Here is a 25,000-nt window from a genome sequence, read left to right as displayed (position 1 = left end):
ATTATGATGATGATGATAAGATCACTATAGACAAATATAAAGCCTCTTTATGTTGATGCAATACTCTTGAACTTTTCCAGGATCTTTAAGACTGGTGAAAAGGAAGAGGGGGCTAGGGATACTATACTCAAATAATGACCCAACCAAAATACTTGCAACAAAGTGGACTCAGCCGAAGGTACCCAAGGTGTTAGGTAGTTAAAGCAGGTAATAGATTATGCTATTGAGAAATATTACAACTATATCAACAACAGTTTCATGATGTATCATCTCAACATGATCGTATGGTTTCCATACAAGTATCATCTTCACATAAAGCTATGGTTTCTCTACATGTATTATTTTCTGCATGAAGGTACACTCTTTATAATTATCACCATGTATCATCTCCACAAGATGATATCGTCTTCAGACAGGCATCATCTCTACATGAAGCTATGGTTTCTATACATGTATCATCCCTATATGATGGCATGGTTTCCATACAGGCAACATCTTCACATGAAGCTATGGTTATTATTTTCTACATAAAGGTCTGCTCAGTATACATTTATCATCTCCACATGAAGGTATCATCTCTATACATTATCCCCAAGTATCATCTTCACAAACCTGTCAAGTCTGCTCTATTACTTCCCAAATATTTCCACCATTAACTCACAGCACTTTTTCTTACATCTAACACTACCCAGTTCATAGTCATCTCTATGCACCATACCATCAAAACTGTTAATCCTGAACAATAACATACTTTTTCATCCACTTCTAAATTTGCTCTATAATTTAGCGAATCACATCCAACTCATTCTTCCCCAGCTGATGCAAGTTGTCAGCATTTCGCTGTGTATCATCACATTGGGCAAGTGTCTTCTATTATAGCCCCCATATCAACCAAAGCCTTGTGACTAGATTTTGGTAAATGGAAACCAAAAAGAAACCTCTCATATACCATTATTACCATTTAACATCTGCTTTCCATATTGACATGGGTTGGATGGTTTGACAGGAGCTGGCAAACCAGTCAACTGTGCCAAGTTCTACTGTCTGCTTTGGCATGGCTTCTACAACTGAGTGCCCTTCCTAATACCAACCACTTAACATAAGGTACTGGGTGCTTTTTACATGGCACCAGTAAGGTTATCAAGTAATTTGCAAGACAAAGACTACTCAACTGAGAGGAAAAGTAGCACTGAAGGAAGTGGTTTTGTGTCAGTTGAAGTGAGATTAAAGTATAATACAGGTGTCTTGTTGTAGAGGTGATACATGGCTACCCCAGTTAAGAGAGAGGATGGCAGTGATGTATAGGGATATACCATTAAGGTACAGGGGTGTGAATATAAGTAGTACAGAGAATTGGACAGGGTGAGTGGACAAGAAGTTGTTGGTAGGGTCAACAAAAGAAATCTATCCAGCAAGAGTTAAGTATTGTTTAAAAAAACAGGACTTACATGTAAGCTACAATAAGTTTCATGCTCAGATAGTACAGTAGCTGCTTGTACAGTGTACTGTATACAATCCTGCAATTATTCAGGCTCAGAATAAACATTATTTATTAAATGGCATGTGTGTGTTCTTGTTTTGTTATTACATGATAATTAGAAGTGATAGTCATCATTATGTAAGCAGTGTCCTTTGTTACCAATCTCTAGGGTACATGTGTCCAGTCGTGAAGAAATATTACCTTGCATGGAAAGTGGTGAGACTTGGAGACAGGAAGGACATTCAACCATTGAAAATCTGCCTCAATAAATTCCATCTGATTCATGCAAGCATGGAAAAGTGAACGTAATGATGATATATAGTGAATATGTCCTACAAGAGAATGTTAAAATCCTGTTACACAGATTTGACTCAACTATTTCCCCACTCATTCCATGTGCCAAACCTGGATGGCCTCTAAAGTTTAATTACCCAACATACCAACAGCTAAATCTCTCTCAAATCACACCCTACAGTTAAAAAAAAAAACAGCAAAAGAAGGGCACATTGGATAATGTAATCTTAATTAAACTATGTCATAAAAAAAAAAAGAGAGAGCTACAGCTCCAATGCCATTGGTCACAGTATTGCTTAATCAGGAATGACCTTGAGCTATTACAACAAAATTTCATTGAAGATAAAACCTTCAATGGTGACCCAGATTTATGGAAGATTTTGATAGTTCTTTTTCCTTTTACTTGTTTCAGTCATTAGATTGCAGCCATGATGGGGCACCACCTTGAAGAATTTTTAGTCAAATGATTTGACCCCAGTATTTTTCTGTAAAGCCTGGTACTTATTCTACTGATTTCTTTTGCTGAACCACTAAGTTACCAGGATGTAAATGCACCATCACCAGTTGTTGAGGGACGAGCACACACACACACACACACACACAACAGGTTCCTTCAGTTTCCATCTACAAAATCCACTAACAAGGCCTTGGTCAGCCAGAGATACTTGCCTAGGGTGCCATGCAGTGGGACTGAATCTAGAACCATATGGTTGGGAAGCAAGCTTCTTACCAAGCAGCCATGCCTGTGCCCATGTTTACAAATACTAGAGATGGTTGTGTGGTAAGAAGCTTGTTTCCCAACCATATGGTTCCGAGGTCAGTCCTATTCAGTGGTACCTTGGGCAAGCGTCTTCTACTACAGCCTCGAGTCAACTAAAGCCTTGTGAGTAGATTTGGTGGATCGAAACTGAAAGAAGCCCATTGTGTGTATCTGTCTTTCTGTGTTCCGCCACCATCGCTTGACAACCAGTGTTGGAATATTTGCATCCCTGTAAGTTAGCAGTTCAGCAAAAGAGACTGACAGAATAAGTGCCAGGCTTAAAAAAAATAAGTCCTTGGGTTGATTCATTTGACTAAGAATTCAAGGAATGGGCACAGTCTAATGACTGAAACAAGTAAAAGATTAAAGATGAACTTTTAATACGTACAATTAAATACATGTGAAAATGAACTACATTATACTCATAATAGTTGAAGTAAGTAAACAAAGTATAAGGTCATTTGCATTCTAATTAGCACATTCTAATTAGCAAATGTATGCACATAGGCCAAATGGTTTTCAAGTTCATGTCACAATCAAGAGACTCTAATTTCAATAGTAGTGTATAAACTATGTATCATTTCCTGTTTTAGTCTTACATTTTATTTCTAAATCACTTATTAATTAGTTTGATTTATGTAACTTTTACTCAAAGAAAGTGATTATTAAAGTCTACAAAGTCCAGAAAATTCTTATAAATTCCAATTTTAATTTAGTTTTTAATCAAAAAAAGATTTGAATTTTTTCTTTTATTGTAAGATTGAATCATACATCTAAATTTTCTTCACTGTAGCATAAATCCATCTGTCTGTCTGCCTCTCTCCAGCTCTATTCAATCATTTTCATAAAATAATTTTTATTCACTGAAACATGTCTCTCTCTCCTCCTCCTCTGCTCTATTGAAATGGCTTCATTAAAAATAAGTGATTACATACAATTTGTTTTAGCTATTTTGAGAATGTTTATGAAAATTTTAACAGTATATCTATCATATCAAAATTAGAGGTTATATTTTGTTATAGACAAATGTGTTAACCATAATTCTTTGAATAATGAAAGTCTAGGGTTGTTGTCTGAGCCGAGATCAACGTTGTATTTAGTTAGGTAATATATATATGTTCGCTTTTTTTTCAATATTTCCCTCCCTTCAGTCTGTTTCTTCTCTCTCCTTCACAAACTTCATTCATAACCCTTGCCTTGTAATTTCATTTAACCTTTTAGCATTCAGATTATCCTGTTAATGCAATGCTTATTCATTCACACTGTCTTCACTTAATCAAGCATTATCTAAAGTTTCAAGATTACGATGACGTGATTTTATATTTTTAGAATAACATTGTAGGGAAGGGGTGAGTCCAGATTTAGCCAGTTTGGACATAAAACAAGTACAATATTTGGGCCAGATACAGCTGGTTTAAATGCTAAAGTGTTAAAACTTTTTGTCTTTCTCCAGCACATGCTTTCACTATCTTTCCTTGCAACACTTTTTTTCCCTCTTTCTCTCTCCTTTTCTCACTCTCTACAACAGTCATTCAGTTGTAGTCAACTGTATGTTACATTATCTAGAGTTCATCAGAAGGCCAACGTAAAAATATTGGTTGACAGAAATGGAGTGAGTATATTTATCGACAATAGTGTCTACAAGGAGATTTTCATTTACAGTAAAATATGCTTTTTAGAATGTTTCAAAAAGTGGAATTACAGTTTTCGTTTTTTGAAAAAATAGTATACAATTGTGAAGAAATAAAAATTTTTTTTGGCACATTCCAAGAGAAGTAAGATGATTGATGAATGTGAGTAAACAACACTCAAAAGTAAGTTATTTCATTGCATTCACAGGTGAAAATATATATATATATATATAATATATATATATATATATATATATATATATTATATATATATATATATATTTATATATATACAGAAATGCATAGCACAGCAGTTTCCTATAAGCAAACATGACAAAGCCAAAAACTGCCTGGAGGGCAGTGTTTCTGCCAGTAATATTAATAGCAATAATATTTTTTTTTTTTCTAATTTTTGGCACAAAGCCAACAATTTTGATGGGAGGAGAAACCTGACTACATTGACCCTGAAAGGATGAAAGGCAAAGTTGATTTCAGTATGCGAAGAGCAAGAACAAATACAGCAAGTCATTATGTCTGACATTTAATGATTTAGCCAATCTATGCCTTTTTGCAAATTAAAAGGAAATAATAATAATAATCCTTTCTCCTATAAGCACAAGGCCTGAAATTTGGGGGAGGGGATAAGTCAATTTCATCGACCCCCCCCCATCCAGTGTTCAACTGGTACTTATTTTATCAACCCTGAAAGGATGAAAGGCAAAGTTGACTATGGTAGAATTTGAACTCGAGCATAAAAAAGATGGACAAAATATTGCTAAGCATTTCACCTAGAGTGCTAACAATTCTGCAAGCTTGCCACCCTAACAATAACAACAACAATAATAATAGTTCTAATTTTGGCACAAGGCCAGCAAGTTTGAGGGGAGAGTGAAGTTGATTACATTCACCTTGGAAGGATGAAAGGCAAAGTTGACTTCAGGGTGTAATAAGCTATAACAAATACTGCAAGTCATTCTGCTTGACATTCCAATGATTCTGCCAATCCATGCCTTTTTGCAAAATAATAATAACAAGAGCACTAAGTGATCGCAAACCTCTGCAAAAGCAACACTAATGTCCTCTCAACGATTAACCAGAGATGATTTTTAAAATGAGAATATCTGAAATTAAGTCAACTGCTCGCACAAACGAGAATACGGAAAATGAATCTGTCTGCTCTCAAAAATTAAGTAAAAAAACAGGAAAAATAATCAAGAATTCATGTCCGGTACCAGATCGATCCCAAAATCTAATCAGTTTGTGCCAGTCACGAGGTCAAACATCCCTGAAAGTTTCATCCAAATCCATCAAGCAGTTCTTGAGATATCTTGTCCACAGACAAACAAACAAATATGACTGAAAACAATACCTCCACCTTCGCTAAGGTGGAGGTAATAATAATCCTTTCTACAATAGGCACAAGGCCTGAAATCTGTGGGGGGAGTTAGTCAATTAGATCAACCCCAGTCCTCAACTGGTACATAATTTATCAACCCTGAAAGGATGAAAGGCAAAGTTGACTTTGGTGGAATTTGAATGCTGAACATAGCGATGAGCGAAATACCGCTATGCATTTCGATCACCATACTAACAATTCTGCCAGCTTGCCGCCTTAAATAATAATAATATTAATAATGAAAAAAAAAGGCATTAGAGGGACAATGCATACCTTTCACGCAGATAAATTTTTTAAAATCTTTTTTTTTAAATCCAAAAATATGATTGAAGTTAAAGGAAATATGGTCAAAGAATTGAAAAGAGTTTTTATTTTTCATTTCCACTGAAGAACCAGGTGCGTTGGAGAAACTACTTATATTTCAACTGGTTTTCGTGAAAAAGTTAAAATACAAGTTGGCAAAGAAATTTCAATTTTGTTTTATGGAATGTGAGATTACTAAAATACCTGTTGTTGTTTTGGAAAGTTCAACATACAATTTGCATATGAGTAAAATTTGCATGTGACTAAATGATTATTCAAATAATAATGATTATGAAAAAAAAAATAGTGAACAAAATGAAATACATATAGAAAATATTGCATAGAATTTGAGTGTTTTCAATGTCTTTCAATGATGGCAGGTGAATCAAATGTACTGTAGTTTGTTGTAGGATATAAATAATATGACCACTTGTTTATTGGGAAATTTGTAAGTAAAATTTTTTTCTTAAGCATCACCATTATAGGTATTTATACTCTTGTGAAATTAAGAAATCGACTTGTAAACAAATGAAACCCTCAAATCCATCATTTTACGCATACACACAAGCACAGTCACATATCTATGTGTGTATTTATGTAAGTTTGAAGATAATCAAAGCAAATTTTCATCATGTTGAGCCACTCACCCAATGAGTATTTCTACCAAATTTGGTGAAAATCCGTTTAGCCATTTTCCAGTAATTTTGCAAGCACACAGACAAAGACAAGTGATTACAATACCCTGCTTTCGCTTATGCATGCAGGGTAATAATAATAATGGATCTTGGCATCTAAGGTTACTTGTTGTAACCTGATGTTAGAAATTTTTCTTTTCCAACAGTCTAATCTGTTGTGTCATCATCATCGCCGTTGTTTAATGTCCACTTTCCATGCTGGCATGGGTTGGACGTTTTGACTGAGGATTAGCAAGCCAGAAGGCTGTACCAGGCTCCAATCTGATCTGGCAAAGTTTCTACAGCTGGATGCCCTTCCAACCACTCCGAGTGTGTAGTGGGTGCTTTTTACGTGCCAGTCAGGCAGCACTGGCAATGACCACGCTTGTATGGTGCTTTTTATGTGCCACCAGCACTGACAATGACCCGCATTCAAATGGTGCTTTTTACATGCCATCAGCACAGGAGCCAGTCAGGCGACACAGGCAATGACCACACTTGAATGGTGCCTTTTTTGTGTCACTGGCACGGGAGCCAGTCAGATGGAACTGCTAACAAGCATGCTTAAACAGTGCATTTTACATGCCACCAGCATGGGACCAGTCAGGCGTCACTGGCATTGACCATGCTCAAATGGTGCTTTTTTACGTGCCAGTCAGGCGGTACTGGCATTGCCCATGACAATGACTTCACTTGGCTCAACAGGTCTTTGCAAGCACAATTTATTGCCCAGTATTGAAGGGTACTTTTAAATGGGCCAGTTGTGCTGCACTAGCATAGGTCACGGTTACAGTCTCATTTGGCTTGCCAAGTCTTCGCAAGCTCAGCATATTTCAAATGGTCTCAATCACTCATCATCACTTCCCTGAGGACCAAGGTTCAAAGGTCATGCTTCACCTTATTTTACTTTACTAATAACATCAAGAAGATTTATGGATTTAGGAAGGATTTTGAAATCATATAGAAGCACATGTGGCTGTGGATTTAAGAAGCTTGCTTCTAACCACATGGTTATGGGTTCAGTCCCGCAGTGTGGCATCATGAGCAAGTATTTTTTACTATAGCCCCAGACCGATCAAAGCCTTGACTGGACTTTGTAGATAGAAACTGAAAGAAGCCCATTGTGTGTGTTTCCTTATCTAGACACAGAGGGATAGTTGTAAATGAGTGTCACTGTCATTCCTTTCCAGTATTCTGTGAGACTGTGTCTGGACATAGAGAAATATTACCTTGCTTGGAAACAGATGTGGGTTGGTGATAAGAAGGGCATCTAGTTGTGGAAAATCTACCTCAATAAACTCTGTCCAAACCCATGCAGGCATGGAAAAGAGGATGTTAAAATGATTATGATTGTATTAATATGAGTTACTACCAAACAAAGCTGCCGAGGAAATTGTCATTGAGAAGTTTATTAAGTCAGGGTTTAGTTTGAATAGTTCTTTTATCCTATTAACCCTTTAGCATTCAGATTATTCTGTCAAATACAATGCTTACATATGCACATTGTTTCGAACTATGCATTATCTGGTATATATGAATAATAATAATAATCACCACAACAATAATTGTTGCTTACAAAGACAGAAGGGCAGTGGGATAATGGAGCTGAACAACAGACCACAAAGTTCATAGTTTACCAGTGTGTATCATTGCGTTGTGACTTCAAACCAGATATATGACTGCTTGCTCCAGTTTACCAGATTGAACAACAAGCTCTACTTCTACTTCTCGGCTAAGTGGTTAGTAATTGGGAAGGACATTTTTACCAGTTAAAACAACAGCTCTAACAAATAACCCAACCCATCTATACAAACAGATGTAAATGGTGAAAAAATTTTTTTCATTTAAGGGAGTTAAAGATGTCAGTGAAATGAAATTATCACAACTGAATATCTGATATCATAGACTAAGACTGCCAACTTGTTTCATTCTATGGTAATCTGTAAGAATGGTATTGTTTTCTTTTTTTTGTATAGCCACAAGACATTGTGATACTCATGTTTTCCTAATATTTAATTAATGACATAAATGGACACAGGTGTAGTTGTGAAGCTTGCTTCCCAATCATATGGTTTCAGGTTCAGTCCCACTATACAGCACCTTGGCCAACCAAAGTACATAGATTTGGTGCACAGAAACTGGAAGAATCCTATCATATATAAATATGTGTGCATACAGTTGTCTTGACATCATGTGATGGCTGTAAATGAGCATCACTGTCATACGAGCAGTGTTGTTTATTTTCAGTCTTTTGTGAAGAACATGTCTGGCCATGGAAAAAGGTGAGGGTTGGTGACAAGAAGGGTATTCAACTGTAGAAAATCTACCTCAACAAATTCCGATTGATCTGGGCAAGCATGAAAAAACGGACATTAAATGATGATAATGAAATAAAGTGAAATGTCTTTAGCATAGCAAAAACTGCATTCCAAAGACTAGTCTTCCTCTTCAAAATTACAACTGGCTGCTGTCAACAAAGTTCAAATAAGACCCATTGAGTTTTGCAAAGAAAACCCAAATTAATAAGTCAGAGATCTAGAAACAAATTACCATTGTTTTCAATCTTCAGCAACTAAAACAATCATCTCAGTAAAAATAGGTGTGTTTAGATTTTATTACAGGTGTGTTTAAACATTTATTATATATGTGATGCAATATATATAACATCTACAGACCTTAGCACAAGGTCTGTATATGTGTTCTGTTTAATTTGTATCAAGATAGGAAAGAAAAAAAAACAATAGACAATGCCAATAAATCAATATACTCACCAATTCGGTTAAAATTAAGAGCATTCACACAGCCATTATGGTATTCCATTTTGTATTGCAGGGTTAAGCGTTGCACCATTTGTAAACTAGAATTAACCTTTTCTCTAAAAATACTTGGAGGAGTTTTTGTTGAATGTCCAAACTCCCGTGAGCGGAGATCATATATTGCTTTCCAACTATGTTTGGGTATTTTATCAGAATCATAGTCCATGTCACTTTCATCCTCATCTTCATCCTCTTCATCATCAATATCCTCTTCCTCATCTTCCTCAGATGAAGATGACGAAGAAGATGAAGAAGAAGAAAGTTTTTTACTGCCCGTCTCTTCATTTTTATCATCATCATCCTCAACATTGTCATCGAGATGTTCATAATCCATCTCAGCTTTGCCACCATCATCACTATTAACAGATGAATGTAGCTTGGGTTTTAGCTTTTCTTTCTCTACACTTTCAGAATTGATGTCTTCGGTATTTACAGAATCTAAATCCATTTTTTCAGCATTACATGGTAATTTACATGAGTCTTCTTTATCATTCAGTTCAGAATCCTGTACATCCAAAGACGGTAAATCTTCTTCATCCGACACAGAGGTTTTTGACTTGCCATCACATTTTATATCACCGACTGAATTTGTATAGGAGCAAGCAGCACTGTCTGTGAGTGATTCACTGACACTTTCACTACAATCTGATAGAATTGGTCCTTCTTGTGCACTTGTGCTTGCCGGAGATTTTTCAAAGTCAACGCCACTGTCATCTTTTTTCAATGAAGGTAAAGATAAATCTGGTTCATGAGAATTATTTTCCTCCATAATTGCCAAATGAGTTGGAATTTTAGAAGAACTGGCATTGTCTTTTGATGTATAATCTTGTGTTTTCTCTGCAACATGGTTATCTGGAGTAGTCTGACTGGAGTCATGAAATTTATCATCATTGCTAAAGTGATTATTGCTTTTTTTATTGTCTACATCACAGTCACTGGAGCTAATTATTAAACTAGATTCAGCCATGGCTAACTGGAGTCTAGTTTCTCGTGTATTATCAGATTATCCAGAGATAAACCAAACAGAACAAAAATTCAGATACATTTGTGTGCTGGTTGAAGTAGATTTAAAAAGCTGTCACAATTATAGATCAGAGGGTAGATTCAGTTTTTCCAAAAGCCTTTCCTTAGCTGCAGGCCTTCGTAACATCTGGTATTCATAATGACATCAGGAGAAAATGTCAACCTATTAAAAAAAAATAAATAAATAAAAAATGAGAAATGTTGAGAGAAACAAATAAATGATTTTTAATAACAGAACTTGAAATAGGAAAAGCTTTAGATAATAATATTTAAATATTGGATTGAAAAAGCCTTAGGATGGAAAACAGTTTTCTGCTTTTTTCTATCCAACAGAATTTTTCAACCCAATATTTAAATGCTATTATTTATAGCATTATCTACTTTAAGTTCTACTATTAAAAAAGTAAATTAATCACACATTTAAAAAGAGCCAATATTTAAACTTTAAATTTGCTAAGTTTATGGAAAAAATACAGAATTTCTTTCTTCCTTTTTTCTTTACATGTCTAATCATCAGATTTAGTTTGAGTAGTCCTAGTATTTATGATGATCAAGCATATACATATACATGGATGGCTTGACCATACTAAAGTTGGAATTTGAAAAATGAAAAAGGAAAAAAAATCTTTGTCAGATAATGTCATCATTTGAAATCCAACTGCAATAATTATTTATGTGATGAGGTCACTAACTGGAACCTAATTCATGTTTATACAATCCTCAGTTATTTTTTCTAAGTTCAACCCTAATTCTTTCATGTTTTTTAAAGTCTATATTTACATTACACTGACTAACTGGCAGCTTCTATTTCTTCAGATAATTCACAACACCCAGTCTTTGGATAATTAAATCCATACATACTGCTATCATTAAAAAGAAAGAAAACAAAAACCCAGAAAGAGGAGAAAGAGGAGAAAGAACAGAAGATGATGACAGGACAATGCAAAAGAAATATAACTTTCTTCCTTGGCTGTTGGCCAAAATGTTATTGTCTTAATGTGTGTGTGAGAGAAAGAGAGAGAACATTGTTTTAAAGTCCATTTTTAGATGGAATTCATTGAGGCAGATTTTCTATGGTTGGATGCCCTTCCTGTTGCCAACCCTCAACTGTTTCTAAGCAAGGTTATATTTCTCCATTGCTAGACATGTCTTTCATGGAAGATTGGAAATGAACATTGCTGTTACCAATTTGTATGATGGCGACCATCATTTACAACCATTACATGATACCAAGATATCACATATCATTTCATGACCATTTTCCATTTTGGGATAAGTAGAATGGTTTGGCAGGAACTGGCAAGTCAGAGTACTATACTAAGCTCTGCTGTCTGTTTTGGCATGGCTTCTACTGATGGATATCCTTCCTAATGCCAACCACTTTACAGAGTGTACTGTGTGCTTTTTAAGTGGCACCAGCAGCAGTGAAGTCACCAAGTAACTTGCAGGACAAAACCCCACCTGACTAAGGGGAGTAGTACTGAGGAATAGAAAGAGAAAGGTGTCTTGCGTTAAAAGAGAGATATGGCTTCGTCAGATGGAGAGAGGGGAAAGATGGTGAAGATGTGACAGAGAGGGAGTAGGAGTCAGACACCCAAGCTATAGTGAAGGGAACTGGGCATTGGAGAGGATGGCTAGTTAGATGAGTTCACAGGATTTCAAAAGGACAGTGAGAGCTAGAAGTGATGAGGAAGGGATTTAACAGGGGCATATTGTGTGCAGGAGGCAGGTGGACATTGAGGGAGAATGGAGGAGAGGAGGAAAACAGTGATGGTGAGCATGGGTGGGTTATGGGAGAGGTACATGGATTTTACTTTGCTGGGTGGGTCTTCTCAAGCACAGCATATTGCCAGTTGTCTTAGTCCTTTGCCGTCTCCTCTGTGAAGCTCAACATCGGAAGCTCATTTCTCACTACTCCATCCATTGTCCTGTTGGCTCTTCTTCCACAGGTTCTTTCTACATATTAGAGATCAACAGTTCATTATGCAGCTGCCCTCATGTGTGTGTGCGTGTGTATATGCAGATGTGTTTGTATATGTATGTTTGTGTGCATACATTTATATATATCATCATCATCATCATCGTTTAACGTCCATTTTCCATGCTAGCATGGGTTGGACGGTTCAACCAGTCTGATCTGGCAGTGTTTCTACAGCCGGATGTCCTTTTATATATATATATATATAAAAGTGCACATTGTGTGTGTGTATGCATACATTTATATTTATATATATATATATATAAACTCTCTGAAACTTGGAGTCTTATCACGGCTACCGAATAATTGTCACATATTATGTTTACAAATAAATTACAAATATTATGTTTACATATTATATTTACACAATATCAAGGTCTCTTTCATTCTTTTGTTGTCTTACCATTTCTATCAATATAAATATATATAATATATATATATATATATATATATATATATATACTAAGCTTTTATCTAATTATTCAGTTTAGTCTTCTGGATTATATTATTAAGCTCTTTCATATCACAAAACGTTAGAAACAAACTCCTCTTGGCCACTTGACAAAACTTCTCATATTCTGAACTAGTTGGCATAAAGACAGTGTTTGAATATTCTAGAATGATTTGTGTCAGCTTCTAAACCTTAACCTTCAATTACTACATTGACAATCTAATACTAGCAATTTCTTTCTTCTGCAGATTGAAGAGAATATTTTTATGTTACTGCCAATGTATCCCTCTCTGTCTCCAACAGACACTATGATAGAACACAATTTTCCAACTTCTAATTCTATGGAGCAGCAAAATAGCCTCCTCCAAACAAGGTATCTTGTTTATATACCTTGATTAACTTTTACAAAATGTCACAGAAATGATGTCAAAGCAGACACTGCAACACAATACATTTACTGAACCCATTGGATCCAATCAAACCATCCAATCCATGCCAGCATGAAACATGGACATTAAACAATGATGATGATGATGATGATGACATCCTTTTATTCTTTTATTTGTTTCAGTTATTTGATTGCAGTCATGCTGGAGCACTGTTGGAGGGGTTTTAGTCAAATAAATTAACCCCAGGACTTATTTCTTAAGCCTGGTACTTATTCTATCAATCTCTTTTGCTGAACCGCTAAGTTATGGGAACATAAAGATACTAATGTCAGTTGTCAAGTGGTGATGGTGGGGATAAACACAAAGACACACTCACATAGATACATATATACGATGGGCTCTTTCAGTTTCCGTTCACCAAGTCCACTCACAAGACTTTGGTTGGCCCAAGGCTATAGTAGAAAACACTTGCTCAAGGTGCCACACAGTGGGACTGAACCCAGCATCATGTGGCTGGGAAGCAACATACTCAGTGTATGCACATGGCATTGTTTGCCAGTAGACTGTGCTTTAGCATGGTGGTGACGACTCTCAAAGCTCCAAATGTTAAAACACCTGAAACTCATTGACTAGTAAGACAACTCACTCCAAATCACATGCAAGAGTGATGGACACCAATGTTTTGCCACTTTTGTGGCTTATTAACATCATATACCTGAACTGAACTGGGTGCAAACTGAATCGCCAATTCATGACAATATGTAAAATAGTGTAAAAACCATTTGCTGGTATGTCCCAACAATGCATATGAATGACTTTCAGGTGTTTTAACATCCAGTGCTTTGAAGGAGATGGTAGGCTGCTATTTAGCCTGGTTTGATGATACAAACCCCATTGTTTTAAAATGATCTTAATTAAAACCTTCCATTATAATTTCATGCTAATTTATGTTCTAAACACCAGTTTTACAGCAACAAAGTTACTTTAGTACATTCTTCATCATTTTCAAAACTATCTGAAACAAAGTCTGTATTTGAATAGAATTATGGTGACAAAAAAAAAAAAAAAGATTTCTGCTCTTTTCCAAATAACCTGCACTGATGGCTCAGATGTGAACTAATGGAATTGTTACAGCCCTGAATAGGATGCCTTATGGTATTTGTTGGTGTATTCTGAATGAAAGTTTTGTTGCATCGGTGAAAACAGTAATGCTACTCTCAGGAGTTGTGACCAAGAAATATCGTCATCATTAAAATTTTTAAACATCCACTTTCCCATGGGTCTGACGAAATTTTAAGCAGATTTTCTACTGCTGAATACCCTTCCTGTTACCAACTCTCACCTGTTTTCAAATAAGACATGTTTTGGAAGATTGGAAACAAAGATCACTACTTACACGATGGAAAAACTGTTTTACTATTATAATGTGATATCAAGGCAAAGAGACAGTAGGAGCAGTACACACATGCAACACACACACACGCACCTGTGTGTGTGTGTGTATGTATGTGTATATATATATATATATATATATATATATATGACATGCGTCTTACAGTTTCCATCTGCCAGATCCACTGACAAGGTTTTGATAAACCTGGGACTATTGTTGAAGGTACTTGCCCAAGGTGCTATGCAGCAGGACAAAACCAAAAACTTTGTGGTTGCAAAGTAAACATCTAACCACACAGCCACACCTATAATATCAGCAATTTAAAAGAAGTCAATGGAAACAGCTTCCTTGGTTCAGTTAGAAGATCAACTGCACCACCACCCACCCACACACACAATCCCTGCTACAATTGACTAACTGATTGCATTAGTAAAATAGTTTTCTAAAAACAGTTAATATATCAACTGACTATTAATGAATATTTGCTTCTGTATATATTTTGCCTTTAAAAACAATGAGTAAATTATATTTGCATTAGTATTCAATGTATAAAGAGATTTATTACAAAACAATATCTGAATTAAATTGTTAAAGCCATTGCAAAAGCAAAAATTTTGCTTGAATTAATTATAAAAACATTGTATGAAAGCTTTATCATAGCAAATTAATAAATAAAATGATTGTTAAGTTCAAAGTATTATTGAAATAACATAATAGGAAAGAAACAGAAGTAATTATATAATGATAATAAACGAAATTAAATCTAATGGATAATAGTTCTATTTTGTGCACCGTGGTGAAACAAGATTTCCTGGATATGCTTCAGAATTCGGTCCTACTGAGTAGACATTGTTGGCTGGTATCCTACACTAGAGCCATCAGTCAACCAATACCTTGAGAGTGACATTGATACCTAGAAACTGAAGAAGCTTATTGTATGCATGCGTTAGGATCGGCAACATGAAAGGCCCTTGGGCTGTAAAACATTCTGCCTCAACATAATCTCATCTAATCCATGTAAACATAGAAAAAAAGATATCAAAATGTTGATGATAACTTTAAAAGGCAAGAAGAAAATCATGACAATTTAACCCTTTAACATTTAAACCAGCCATATCCGGCCTAAATATTCTACATATTTTCTATTCAAACTGGTCATATCTAGCCTCTCACACCTAACCTACACTGACATTCTAAAAATAACCAATCAAATAACTGAACCCTCAAAACTATAAGAGAATGCATGATTAATTCAAAACAATGTGAATATAAAAGATTTACATTTGACAGAGTTATCTGAACACTAAAGGGTTAAGAGAGATTATTGTTGATATTTAACACCAGGTCAGCCCTGATCAAACTGACCAACAACCAAAGATATTCTAACTATGACCATCTCTTTGAAGGGATCTAGAACTACATTGTCTAATATGCTGCGCCATTTTTACAATGATGGGGTGTAATTTGAAGGAGATTTTGTTGTTACTTCTAGAAGGCTGAATAACCACATAAAGAGAAGAACATATCTTTTACTTGATTCAGTCATTTGACTGCAGCCATGCTAGGGCAATGCCTTGAAGGCTTTAGTTGAACAAGTTGACCCCAGGACTTTTTTTGTTTTTTAAGCCTAGTACTTATTCTATTGGTGTCTTTTACCAAACTGCTAAGTCATGGAGATGTAAACACAAGAACACCAGTTGTCAAGCTGTGGTTGTTGGGGGAGGACTCTTTCAGTTTCCACCTACCAAATCCACTCACAAGGCTGTTAACTATATATAAATTAAATTATAATCTAATCAGTTTATTTTAAGCTGTGAAGATACAGGTATTGTTTTATATAAGCTAAGTATGAATTTATAAGGGTACAAAAATTAGATTTATTTTATAAAGGCTATTATAAAATAATAAAATGATCAGGTAGGGTAGAACACCGTAGAAAAGGAATAAAATAGCTTAATCACTAAAACCATGATAAAGTATATATACCTTATTAACATCAATAGAGAAGATTTATAGAAAATGTATAATAATTTAAGTATTATAAACTAAAAAATGTTTATTAACTTATTTAGCTTGTATCAATAAATACCGATACCTGGTATTAGCTAAAGGAATATTGATGTTATAGGACATGCTAATTTTTTATACTAATTACAAACTAAGAAGTAGAGTATAGGTTTTAAAAGTTATTAGTGTTAATCCATACATGATATTATAGTTTCTTAGGTACAGCAAATGACAGGAGACTGAGACCTTTGGAGATATACTGTGATTGAGAAGACCCGGCAACTAAAGTGAGATCACAGCCACGCATGTCTGGCCCTGTTAAGAATACCCTATGCGTCAGGTGATATATGTGTGAGAAGACCTGTTGAGTCAAATAAAACTAATATTGTAGCTGTGGCCAGTTCCCCCTGACTGGCTTCTGTGCTGGTGGCACGTAAAAAGCACCATCCGAACGTGGTTGATGCCACGTCCACCTGACTGGCTCCCATGCCGGTGGCACGTAAAAAGCACAAATCAAACATGGCCAATGCCAGTACCTTCTGACTGGGTCGTGCCGGTGGCACACAGAAAGTACCATCCGTACATGGCCAATGCCAATACCCCCTGACTGACCCCTGTGCTGGTGGCATGTAAAAAGCACCATCCAAACGTGATCGATACCAGGCCCACTTGAACGGCTCCTGTGCTGGTGGCATGTAAAAAGCATCCACTACACTCTCAGAGTGGTTGGCATTAGGAAGGGAATCCAGCTGTAGAAACATTGCCAGATCAGATTGGAGCATGGTGCAGCCGCTGGATCTCCAGACCTCAGTCAAATCGTCCAACCCATACCAGCGTGGAAAACGGACATTAAACAATGATTATATATATATATATACACACGCACACACAATCGCAGCATGGAAGGTGTTTATAAGCCATTTAAGAAACACACAAAAAACGTTAGATTCACTTCAGCATTTAAATTTAATTTGTCAAAATACTTGTCGCTTTGAGACCGAGACCTGTTCACTGACAAAATTCCGTGCTGCAGCATGGAATTTTGACAGTGAACAGGTCTCAGTCTCAAAGTGACAAAAATATTTTGACAAATTAAATTTAAATGCTGAAGTGAATCTAACGTTTTTTGTGTGTTTCTTAAATGGCTTATAAACACCTTCCACGCTGCAATTGTTTTCGTTCCAGCACATGATCTCAGATCAGGTCACTTGCTAAGCAAGTACATCTCCGTTATATATATATATATATATATATATATTTTGCTCCCGTTTCATAGCCCCTAAAATTTGACTTTCTCAGATATTTTGCAAACCTACTTTCTTGCTCTCACGATTAACAGAATCATCTTGCTAGTTTGGGGTCCAGTTAAGACTTCCTGACGAACTCAGATTTTACCTTTTTCTCTCCAAGCCTATCTTAATTATCAAATAATAAATATTATCGACACTCGTCTCGTTCCACTATGCTAGTCAAAACCCATCGCACAGCTTCCGCCCATGTGTTCCTTGACCACTTCTTCCCCCCCTCCTCCCTAACTAACCCTGTCCCTCTCCCTATGTTTCTATATGCCCCCGTCTTCAATAACCACCATCGCCATATATAAACTAGCAATCGCAAATCGGTAACCCCACTCGCTTTCAACTCCACTACGAACGCACAGCTCATGAACGGCTAAAGCTAAGATTTCTTTCAACCTCGCTTTCTCCTACCCTTTGCATGTATAATCACTATTCTTTCATTATTCTTCAATTTTTCTCTCATATTATCCTTTCAGTACCCTCTCTTCATATTTTCTTTCAGTTTTCAACATATTATTCATGTAATGTTTTTCGTTTAGTCTTGTCTCCCTATTTGCTCCCGTTTCATAGCCACCTATCGTTTCCCCTAAAATTTGACTTTCTAAGATATTTTTCAAACCTACTTTCTTGCTCTCACGATTAACAGAATCACCTTGCTAGTTTGGGGTTGACCCGCCCACCCACCCCCTCCACACATGCCGGAAGTTCCTATTCCTCTCCATCCCTGGGTTGCTTCCCTTGAAGACTGCACCTAGTTTCGACCTATGTAAGGTAATGATCATACAGTGCAGAATATGAATGGGTAGTGTTATGCAGGTTGAATTGAAGGCTACTGTATTACTTGCTCATGAATTCTGCCAAATGCGAGCTTTCTTTTCAGGTACATGAAGCTACTGTCCACCGACGCAGGGTCTCTAGGGCCCATACCTCCCACACCCTCAGGGTTGGCACCCTCAACGTTGGCACACTGAAAGGTAGGTCTGGCGAGATAGTTGAGATGCTTGAACGGAGATGTGTGGATATATGTTGCATGCAAGAAGTAAGGTGGAGAGGAGGTTCTGCTAGGTTCCTCACAGGCAAGGAACACAGGTACAAGATTTTCTGGGCAGGGAACACTGATGGGGTTGGTGGCGTGGGTATACTTATCGCTGAGAAATGGGTAGATAAAGTAATTGAGGTAATCAGAGTATGCGACAGAATACTTAAGATTAGATTAGCGCTTCATCATAATTTAGCAACCATTATATCAGCCTATGCTCCTCAGTCGGGGCTAACTGATGGACAGAAAGACCGATTCTATGACACTCTACTGCAGACTACCTCGTTGACGAACAATAGAGACCTTCTCTTTGTGGCTGGTGACTTCAATGGTCACGTTGGACGACGTGCTGGGGGGCTTCCATGGCGTACATGGAGGCTATGGCTTTGGTTCCCGCAACGAGGAGGGAACCAGGCTGCTGGAGTTCTGCGATGCAAATAATCTTATGATTTGCAACACTAACTTCAGGAAACCTACCAGCCACCTAGTCACCTACCGATCGGGCCAACATACCAGCCAAATTGACTACATCCTTGCCAGGCAAAGGGAGAGATGGCTACTTATAAATGCCAAAACCTTCCCAGGCGAAGAATGTACCCCACAACATAGACTGGTAGTTAGTGACTTTAGGATCAGGACTAGGAGGACAACCAGAAGACGACCAACATGGAGAAGAAGGATCTGGAAGCTTAAAGATCCTGCGAATGGACAGAGATTTAGAGACATGCTACTTGAAGCCTTTGACGAAGTAGAAGGGGATAGAGTATCACATGGGGTAGAGGGCAACTGGATGTTTCTAAGGGACAACCTGCTGAGAGCCACTGACCAGATCTGTGGCTGGAGCAAAGTCCCCTATCGTCCCAAGGTAATGTGGTGGTGGAACAGTGTTGTAGACAGGGCTATTAGAGAAAAGAGACAGACTTGGAAGCACTGGAAGAATGGTGGTAGCAGGGAATTGTATCAGACTGCTAAAAGGGAAGCTAGGAGACAGGTCTATCTAGCCAGAGGGGAAGCAGATAAGAAAAAATTTGCCAATGTTCTGCTCCGTGAGGACCAAAGACTGGAGGTGTTTCGCGTTGCAAGACAGTGTGTGAGAGAGAATTGTGATGTGGTAGGAGAGAAGTGTGTTCGCATGGAAGATGGTTCACTTGCGCTAAACGAGGATGCAAAGAGAGAGGCTTGGAGACGCCACTATGAAAGGTTGCTGAATAAAGAAAATGAATGGGATAAAGAGAGTCTGCCGAACGTTGACCCAACAGAGGGACCAGCTATCAGGGTTGATAGTTCCTTGGTAGCTAAGGCAATTAGAAGCATGAAGACAGGGAAAGCCCCAGGCCCATCAGGTATCACTGCAGAGATGCTCAAAATATCTGGTATTGTCGGCTATAGCCTAGTCACCCGTATAGTTAATCAGGTGATACATGAAGGAGTCATACCCAATGACTGGTGTAGCAGCATAATAGTCAACTGCTACAAGGGTAAAGGTGATGCCCTAGATACAAATAATTACAGAGGTATCAAGCTGTTGGATCAGGTGATGAAAGTTACAGAGAGGGTCATAAGCCAACTAATTAGAGAGAGAGTTAGTTTAGATGAGATGCAGTTTGGGTTCGTGCCAGGGAAAAGTACCACTGATGCTATATTCCTGGTAAGGCAGCTGCAGGAGAAATACCTAGCCAAAGATAAGCCCCTGTACCTGGCTTTTGTTGACATAGAGAAAGCCTTCGACAGGGTCCCCCGATCCCTCATCTGGTGGTCAATGAGGAAACTAGGAATAGATGAATGGTTAGTGAGAGCTGTGCAAGCCATGTACAGGGACGCTGCTAGTAAGGTGAGGGTTGGCAACGAGTACAGTGAAGAATTCCGGGTAGAAGTAGGGGTCCACCAAGGCTCAGTCCCCTCCTATTTATCATAGTCCTCCAGGCAATAACGGAGGAATTCAAGACAGGATGCCCCTGGGAGCTCCTCTATGCTGATGACCTTGCTCTAATTGCTGAGTCACTATCAGAACTGGAGAAGAAGAATCAGGTGTGGAAGCAAGGTTTAGAATCGAAGGGCCTTAGAGTCAATCTAGCTAAAACCAAAGTCGTAATAAGTAGGAAGGTAGACAAATCACAAACGCCTTCAGGTAGATGGCCCTGCTCGATCTGTAGAAAAGGTGTAGGTAGAAACTCTATAAGATGCACCAAGTGTAAGCTATGGACACATAAGAGGTGCAGCAATGTCATAGGAAGGCTAACTAGGAAGATGGTTTTTGTATGTGGCAGATGCTCGGGAGCATTAACCGCTGAAAATCTGCAGAAAACAACTTCCGTCACTTTCCAGGGGGAAAAACTAGAAATAGTTGATAGCTTCCGTTATCTTGGTGACCAAGTCAGTAGTGGGGGTGGGTGTGCTGAAAGTGTAATGGCTAGAGTAAGAATAGCTTGGGCAAAGTTTAGGGAGCTCTTACCTCTGTTGGTGACTAAAGGCCTCTCGCTCAGAGTAAAAGGCAGACTGTATGATGCATGTGTACGAACAGCCATGCTACATGGCAGTGAAACATGGGCCGTGACTGCTGAGGACATGCGTAAGCTCGCGAGAAATGAAGCCAGTATGCTCCGATGGATGTGTAATGTCAGTGTGCATGCTCGACAGAGTGTTAGTACCCTGAGAGAAATGTTGGACCTAAGGAGCATCAGTTGTGGTGTGCAAGAGAGACGATTGCGCTGGTATGGTCATGTGGTGAGAATGGATGAAGATAGGTGTGTGAAAAAGTGCCAATCCCTAGCAGTTGAGGGAACCCGTGGAAGAGGTAGACCCAGAAAAACCTGGGACGAGGTGGTGAAGCACGACCTTCGAACTTTAGGCCTCACTGAGGAAATGACCAGCGACCGAGACCTTTGGAAATATGCTGTACGTGAGAAGACCAGGCAGGACAAGTGAGCCCAGCCCACTTATGAATGCCTTTCCTCCCTTGGACACAAAGACCTGTTGAGGCAAGCGAAGTCGATATAGAACCTCATCTGATGGGGAAAATCGAAATCGAATTGAACCAGCCAGGATCCCTGGTCTGGTGGTACGTAAAAAGCACTATCCGACTTGTGGCCGATGCCAGCGCCGCCTTGACTGGCTTCCGTGCCGGTAGCACATAAAATACACCAATCCGACCGTGGCCGTTGCCAGCCTCGCCTGGCACCTGTGCAGGTGGCACGTAAAAAGCACCCACTACACTCACGGAGTGGTTGGCGTTAAGAAGGGCATCTAGCTGTAGAAACATTGCCAGATAAGACTGGAGCCTGGTGCAGCCTTCTGGCTTCCCAGATCCCCGGTCGAACCGTCCAACATGGAGAACGGACGTTAAACGATGATGATGATGATGATGATATATATGCATATATATCTACCAATCTATACATATCTCTATCTACATCTACAAATATACATATCTCTATATTTACATCTACAAATATACATATATCTATCTATATCTACAAATATACATATATCTATCTATATCTACACATATACATATATATATATATATCTATCTATATATATATATATATATCTACACATATCTTTCTCTATATAAATATGTAAATACACTCCCACCCACATACACATGCATGACAGCCTTCCCAATTTCATTCACAAAGCATTCATTTTATCTTTGGCTGTATTCATATTTAAAATTTTTAACTTAACCTCATTATCTCATATTTCAAAATTCTTCAGTCATTTCTGGACTGGGATAAAAAATGATTTCTTTGCCAGGCAGTTCAACTCTCCAGAAGCCCAGCTTCTACAGTTCTGTAATCTTCAACAAACCCAAATTGCATTCCATCCATCTCACTTATACCTCACCTGGGGCTTTATTGAACATGGTACTATGTACCACCGTCAATAAAATATTAGTTTAAATCTGCTGTAGTTTCTTCCATCCAGTTTTTTACCCTATGCTTTAGAACAGCAGATGATGATGATTATCTTTCATCTTTTATGTGACTGTGGCCATGCTGGGGCACTGCCTTGAAGGGTATTTTTATTAGAAACCATTCAAGCCCAGGACTTATTTTTTTAAAGCTTAGTACTTATTCTATCAGTCCTTTTGCGAAACTGCTAAGTTATAGGGATGTAAACACACCAACACCAGTTGTCAAGCAGTGGTGGAGGACAAACACACACACATATATATATCTAACAGGCTTCTTTCAGTTTCCATCTACCAAATCCACTCACAAGGCTTTGGTCAGCCAAGCTATAGTAGAAGGCACTTGCCCAAGGCGCCATGCAGTGGGACTGAACCAAAACCTATGCAGTTGGGAAGCAAGCTACTTACCATGCAGCCATGCCTACCCCTATAATTCTAGCATATCAAACAATGAGATAATACAGTCAAGTACAAATACAACTGCATTTGAAGACATACAACAGCTGGCCAGTTTGTGTGTATGTCAGATGATGGAAGCAGTAGTGGGTGGCAAGACATTGTGGCACCTGGCAAAACCATGTGAGCACAAGTGGAAGTAAGATGATGATATATTTAGCATTACCTCCAACCCAATTTGATATGCTCAACATCTCCACAAATATTCCTATTTTTGCACAATTTTAAAGTTCTAATCATGTCACTCAGTACCTCCTTCCTTATCTCTTTACAGCTAACCTCTCAGGTGGCTCTATACACACACACATATGCCACGTGGGCTGTGCCTCATGACTCTACCGAGATGCCAGACATGTTATAAAACTTTGGTATGTTCTCAGCATAAAAAACTATTAGTAGCACATAAAAACACGTGGTTTGATCAGTAAGTATCTGGACTGTTGCCATAGTAACAAAGCTACTAGATGATAATCCCAAAGATAATCGCAGAGTGAAGCTGTGAATTCTGCTGTGCATGCGCACTAATTCTTAATGTTCTAACTCACTTCCACTGTTTACAGCAGTGCTTGGAAGGAAGGTGTGTAGTGCGTAATTGTTGCATTGATCATGACAGGGTAAGTTGAGCAGAGAATCTGCATCAAATTTTGCCAAAAGCTTGGTGATACCTGCTCAGAGGCCTATGCAAAGTTTCAAAAAAGTTTTCATCATTCTTGACACATTCAAGGAGATCTTATGAAACCAAAACCCGAGTGTCATTTTGGTCAGCTGAAATCAGTTTTGGCACAAACTTGGCAGACATGTATCTCATATCCAAATCTTCAGTGATAATGGACTGAACTGAACTGTAACTAATCCGCACATCCTTTAACAACTCACTGATGGTGATTTCCCCTCTATAATGTTTTTCTCAATTCTGCTGATTGCGGGTCTCCCAGAACATTCATCAATATCAACACTTTTGCAGCCATCTTGGAAACGTCTGAACCACTCATACACCTGTGTGCAGCTCATACATTCCTCCCCATACACTTTCTGCAACTTTGCGTAGGCCTCTGAGCAGGTATCACCATGACAACTTTCTCTGTCATGGTCGATGCAACGATCAATCATATGCTACATACCTTCCTGCCAAACACTGCTGTAAACAGTGGAAGTGAGCTAGAATGCTGAAACTTAGTGCACAGGCACAGCAGAGTTCAAGATCAATCTTTGCCAAGTGGTTTCACTCTAACTTCATTACTATAGCAACAGTCTGGATACTTATTGATCAGACTACATATATAGGTAAAAAAAAAATAAAAACAAAGACAACAAAAGTCAAAAGATGTACGCAATGAATGCTCAGTTTCAAGTGGACAAAAGATGAGGTGCAACATTTTGAGCATGGCTCTTAGTCAGAAAGAGGAAAGGTCTGGAGAGAAGGAAAAGAATAGTCCATGAAAAGCACGTGTGTCGTTACATGGCTGAGGAGTGATGGAGAGTAGGTAAAAGAAGGAGCAAGTGACCTGATGAGCTAGCTTTATTTGCATTAATTTTTGAATATACAATTGTATTGTATGATGCTGAGCATACATATTAATGCAAACATGAACATATGATTGTTTGCATACCAAAATTAATACAACATGATGAAGTTTACGAAATGGCTGTAATCATATGGAAGTCAAATCTATCTTCACCTTTCACATCACCTAATTTT

The 25,000-nt window shown here is 37.9% G+C and overlaps 1 protein-coding gene across 1 annotated transcript in view; it reads right to left on the bottom strand.

The window, feature by feature from the left end:
* LOC115211640 (DDB1- and CUL4-associated factor 8) overlaps window positions 1-25,000 on the bottom strand; it is an 84,566-nt gene that overhangs the window by 45,750 nt on the left and 13,816 nt on the right. Inside the window, exon 2 of the mRNA XM_029780273.2 lies at window positions 9,310-10,540. Coding sequence (XP_029636133.1) covers window positions 9,310-10,321 — 1,012 coding nt within the window. The 5' untranslated portion in view covers window positions 10,322-10,540. The remainder of the gene's footprint in view (window positions 1-9,309; window positions 10,541-25,000) is intronic.

Source organism: Octopus sinensis, linkage group LG5 (genome assembly GCF_006345805.1).
Source record: "Octopus sinensis linkage group LG5, ASM634580v1, whole genome shotgun sequence".
Lineage (NCBI taxonomy): Eukaryota > Metazoa > Mollusca > Cephalopoda > Octopoda > Octopodidae > Octopus > Octopus sinensis.
This window is presented reverse-complemented; position numbering and strand designations above follow the sequence as displayed.